Genomic DNA, 6,000 nt, shown 5'->3' with positions numbered 1-6,000 from the left:
CGGGGAAAAGAGGGTAAAAAGCCACACAAAAGATATGAAAAGGTCACACCTGGGAAAGCATATCATTATAATTGCTTTATTTTAATGGTAATTAATGATTCACGATAAGACGATTCACCTTATACTGCAATATTGGAGGACACATTACCGTCGTTATTCGAGGTTTTACTGTACACTACTTTTAGAAATATTACTTTCATACAACATTATAAAATGGACAAACAATGAAAATAAAATAAATAAAAGTAAATAATTATGTTCAGGAAGCTTCCCTGTGGCCGAGGTGTAGCGTGACAGGCAAATAGTCAAACGGGAACCTGATAACCCGCGCTGGGGTTTAAACAGTGGCGGGAAAAGGCGAGTGTTCTGGAATGTCACTGGTGCGCCAGTCGGCCGTTCTGGAATGTCAATTGGGGCCTTAGGGTTAATATAGACATCTCTAGCAATAAGCTGAGGTTTTTTGTTAAGAAGTTTTGGTGTATAGTATGAAGTATAAACAGACACAGATAACATTATGTGCCCATTATACAAGACATATAACCTTCGCTCTAAAATAGAACATGCATAGTTTAATTTTCAATACACTTTCTACAGCTATTTTCTTCACAGTAAATACATATTTGACAAATGATTACATAAGATCGTGTCTCTTACCTCATACAAAAAAGCTTTCTCCTTTCCTAAACCTTCATATGGCCATATTCCATTTGCAGACTTTGCACCACCGATGAGTTCCCTGATAAACTTCTTATCCTTATCTCCTAATTTATATTTCTCAAATTCATCATCAAGGTTATTGACTTCCAATAAATAATCAAACATTTTTACAGATGCCTCCTCATGCTGCAAAAGAATTAAAAACAATTTAGTGCTCAACCTAAACCTGGTCATTAGATTGATATTCATTTTTAAAAATGTCATACAAGTTCACAATGGTTCAGCATGTACAGATACCTCACTGATACTCAAGTTACCCCAACTGGAGGATGTTGGAGGAGGGAGACAACAGAGCAAGTTAGCCAGAACAATTGGTGAAGAGCAGTTCTGAGATCTAGAGATTTTTAGATTTGGAAATAAATTTTTTCATCCCCAGAAAAAAATTGCACATCCCCAGAATTTTGGGAGGTAAGTACTGGGGAAAGTTTTCAGAGATTCTAACCTAGACATCCTGCACAAGCAGACACAGAGCAGTGCTTAATTATTTATGCAAACACCACTGTACACATAAACTAAATTGTATATGAAATTTTTTTTTAACCAGATACAGTATTACCCCGCTTTACACGGTTTCACTTTCCGCGATTTCTCATTTACACGGTGCCTTGCCAGAACCAGACTTTCACTTTCCGCATGTGCATCTACTCATATACGCGGTGAAGTATTTTATTTATTTTTTTTAGCTCATAAAATTCATACAAATTACCCGGCCAGAATATAATTTACATTGCTGGAATTCTTACAATATGATTATCATTTTGAATACAAACATCATGGATTTTGCATTAGACATACAAATTTTAGATCTAAAGTAATAATTTAGTTTTACACAGCAAATATTTTATTTTTTGTGCAAAATATATGAAGTTTACATTCAAAATATTCCCTGACCTGCATGGAATCCAGAAATGTCAATTATATTATCTAACTTTAGTCTGAGGTATTATTTATTACTAAATGTTAAATCTAGGAGTTTTCACCCACACATTTATCTGGTAGGAGGGAAGGTGGGGGAGGTTGGGACTGTCTGACCCAGCTGGTTTGAGTGTGAGGAGGGGGGAGGCAAGTGGGAACTTTGATTGACAGATAGTGTCGTGAAGAATATTTTTTTTTTTTTTATTAACTGAAGGTATTTGTTTTAGCTCATAAAATTCATACAAATTACTCAACCAGTATATAATTTACATTGCTGGAATTCTTACAATATGATGATCATTTTGAATATAAACATTATGGATTTTGCATTAGACATACAAATTTTAGATCTAATGTAATAATTTGGTTTACACAAAGCAAATATTTTATCTATTGTGCAAAATATATGAAGTTTACATTCAAAATATTCCCTGGCCTGCAAGGAATCCAGAAATGTCAATTATATTATCCTAACTTTAGTCTGAGGTATTATTTATTACTAAATGTTAAAACTAGAGTTTTCACCCAAACATTAATCAGAGAGGTAGGAGCTAGTGAGCTGGGAAGAGGGGATTTGAGTCCATTATTTGAATGATTAACTGGTGACTGTATTTCTCTTAAATATTAATTGTGTGACATACCATCATAAAATTTAGATGTTATTTTTACAACAACATAGATATTGTGTCAAAAAAGTGGAGTTTGGGGGTCGGCCAGTTCTATTGGAATTAATCCCATATGTTCTGTTGTTCACTTCACGCCGATTTTCACTTTCCATGTTACCCTGTGGGTTCAATTGATCATGTAAATCGGGGTACTACTGTACACTATACTGTACTGTACTTGCCAATACATACTGTCATCTCCCGTAGCAGGTGTTGCGAACTGCCACTCTCCTCTCCCTCCGTGAAGGAGGGATTGTATGATGCACATATGGTACTTTCACACTTACTGAATGTAGGGTACAGTACAGTATACATAACTGTAATCACTTTTTACATCTAAACACTGCTTTAACAGTATTTCTGGGTAATTATATCCTAGTACAGAAATGTATAGTACTGTACAGTAATGAATAACAGATCGTATGCAAAAACAGCAGTGAGTGAGCGAACATGCTTGTACAATGGCAGCAGACAATGAAGTAAGTGTGTCAATGCAAGACTTTGAGGAGATAGGCTGCAAAATACATCAGCCAATCATAGAGATTCCATGCCGCCACATGACAGTAGTGGCCAACCATAACTCATAGCTCACGATCACTCTGGGCCTTCCCACTCGTACACCCATCACGCATACCCGCTTCAGAAACTTAATGCAATCTCTCAGAAATTCATTCCCATGCCTGGAATGGAAAGATTTTCTCAAAATTTTCTGGAAATGCACATGATGCAATCCTGGGAAATTTGTTCCCATGCCTGGAATAGAGATATTTTTTGCAGAATTAACTGGAATGCTCTAATAATAATAATGGTAATGGTAATGATAATGATAATGATATTGTAGCGAATTTCCCCTACAAACGCTGTTTGTCGCTGAGTAGCCGACCCCACCAATTCCCCAGTGTATGCCTCGTGGTTCAGGTCAACCAGCGCCGCCATACATCACGGAGCGGGGGTCAACTACTAAGCCACGCCACCCCCCGCTATTTAAGACCTGACCTCGTGGTGACCTCTCTTTTCACCTACACCAACCAGCCAGCAACACCTCCTCCTGCCGCCTGGCGTGCCCTCGCCCTCCTCTCCGCCTGCCTGGCGAGTCCTCTCTCCGCCAGCGAGCATGGCGACCCACTGCTGTCCTTCTCTGAGCATCCTCACAACCAGCTCTCTCTACATCACGCTTGTAACCATGCTGCCTTCCCAGCACCAAGCTGCATTGTACATCCAATACAACATGTATAGAGAGCACATTGTATTTCTTCCATTCCATCCTGAGTGTGAACCAAATATCCCATACCCCACAATATTGATATTGATATTGATAATGATATTGATAATGATAATAATAATGATAATAATAATAATAATAATAATAATAATAATAATAATAATAATAATAATAATAATAATAATAATAATAATAATACAGTCAACCTCGTTAAAACGGACTAATGGGGGCAACGCTAGTTTATATGTCCGAATTAACCGATTTAGGGGTTAATATTGCATTATACAGCTATGTGTATGTTTATTTGAGTGCCCCGTCATAGGAGTCCATTTTCTCTCACTTCAGCACTCCTGAGTCGTCCGTTTTCTCTTAATCTTAGAGTGCACCAGAGACTGTTATATCTTAGTAGTGACACAGAATTTGATATTGCAACTGGGGTTGCAATTGTTGAGGCAACTTAGGTATGTCTGATTACAGTTGGAATATTCAAGATCCATTGTGAGTGATGTTTAAAGCTTCAACTGTCTTTATGGTTGGTAAAACTTGTCAAGTCTGTCAGTCTGAATGGCATGTGTGAGGCCTTGTGTTTGTACAACCGCTAAATAAATAAATATATAATGTTATGATAATTATCAGAAACACATAGGCATAACGAGGTTTATTACAAAGTGATGAAAAGGATACTGTACAGTGGCTAGTCCACAAAACATGTAGCCATGTCTCTTTATTTGAGTGCCCCGTCATAGGAGTCCGTTTTCTCTCACTTCAGGATGCCTGAGTCGTCCGTTTTCTCTTAATCTTAGAGTGCACCAGGGACTTTGTTATTTCTAAGTAGTGACACAGAATTTGAAATTGCAACTGGAACAATCCCAGAACCAGAAATTTGATATGGACAGTTCAGATTGCGTCCGATTTATCCGAAATAAAAATTAAAGGGGTCCGAATTAACGAGGGTCGACTGTAATAATAATAATACAGTATTACCCCGCCTAACGCGGTTTCACTTAACGCGTTTTATCATATACGCGGTGCCTCGCCAGAGCTGAACTTTCACTTAACACGGATTTTTTCCACATATACGCGGTGAGTGTCCGGCTCGAGACGCTATTTTTAGATTTGCCCCACCCTGCCTGACTGCCTGTTTTAGCTCATAAAATTCATACAAATTACCCGGCCAGAATATAATTTACATTGCTGGAATTCTTATAATTTGGTGATCATTTTGAATATAAACATCATATTTTTGCATTAGACATACAAATTTTAGATAAAAATTTTTCTCAAATTAACTATGTTATCTTTTGTGCAAAATATATGACATTTATATTCAAAATATTCCTGGTCTTACAAGGAATCCAGCAATGTCAATTATATTATCCTAACTTTAGTTTGAGGTATTATTTATTAAAATTTAGTGGTTATCCCACACATCTCCTTGGGACGGTTGGTGGGGGGTGGGGGGGAGGGAGGGACCGACCGACCATCTGTTACCCTGTGAAGAATTATTTTTTTTTTTATTAACTGAAGATATTTGTTTTAGCTCATAAAATTCATACAAATTACCCGGTCTGAATATAATTTACATTGCTGGAATTCTTATAATTTGATGATCATTTTGAATATAAACATCATATTTTTGCATTAGACATACAAATTTTAGATAAAAAATTTTCTCAAATTAACTATGTTATCTTTTGTGCAAAATATATGACATTTATATTCAAAATATTCCTGGTCTTACAAGGAATCCAGCAATGTCAATTATATTATCCTAACTTTAATCTGAGGTATTATTTAATACTAAATGTTAAAAACCCTGGAAGGGAGGATTGGTGGGGGGTGGGGGGGAGGGTTGGGACTGACCGCGCGGTTGGAAGAGGGGGGGAGGCAAGGTGGGGTACTTTGATTGACAGATAGTGTTGTGAAGATTATTTTTTTTTTTATTAACTGAAGATATTTGTTTTAGCTCATAAAATTCATACAAATTACCCGGTCAGAATATAATTTACATTGCTGGAATTCTTATAATTTGGTGATCATTTTGAATATAAACATCATATATTTTGCATTAAACATACAAATTTTAGATAAAAAATTTTCTCTAGGTAACTATGTTATCTTTTGTGCAAAATATATGACATTTATATTCAAAATATTCCTGGTCTTACAAGGAATCCAGCAATGTCAATTGTATTATCCTAACTTTAGTTTGAGGTATTATTTATTAAAATTTAGTGGTTTTCCCCCAAAAATTTCTCTGAGAGGGAAGAGCCAGCGAGTGTAGTGTGAGAGAGGGAGGGAGTTGAGTCCATTATTTGAATGGACATTAACTTGGCGACTGTATTTCTCTTAAGTATTAATTGTGTGCATGTACCATCATAAAATTAAGATGTTATTTTTACTACAACATAGGTATGTGCCTTCAAAAAGTGGAGTTTGGGGGTCAGGCCGGTTTCTATTGGAATTAATCCCATATGTTCT

The 6,000-nt window shown here is 36.4% G+C and overlaps 1 protein-coding gene across 6 annotated transcripts in view; it reads right to left on the bottom strand.

Annotated features, from left to right (window-relative positions):
• Positions 1-6,000, bottom strand: part of LOC121859380 (deoxynucleoside triphosphate triphosphohydrolase SAMHD1-like) — a 49,819-nt gene that overhangs the window by 8,600 nt on the left and 35,219 nt on the right. For all 6 annotated transcript variants that reach the window (XM_042356164.1, XM_042356158.1, XM_042356161.1 and 3 more), the window contains one exon: positions 655-843. In XM_042356164.1, the coding sequence (XP_042212098.1) occupies positions 655-843 (189 nt within the window). The remainder of the gene's footprint in view (positions 1-654; positions 844-6,000) is intronic.

This window comes from Homarus americanus, unplaced genomic scaffold, assembly GCF_018991925.1.
Source record: "Homarus americanus isolate GMGI-L3 unplaced genomic scaffold, GMGI_Hamer_2.0 scaffold7626, whole genome shotgun sequence".
Taxonomy (NCBI): domain Eukaryota; kingdom Metazoa; phylum Arthropoda; class Malacostraca; order Decapoda; family Nephropidae; genus Homarus; species Homarus americanus.
The sequence above is the reverse complement of the archived record's forward strand: the minus strand, read 5'-3'. Positions and strand labels throughout refer to the sequence as shown.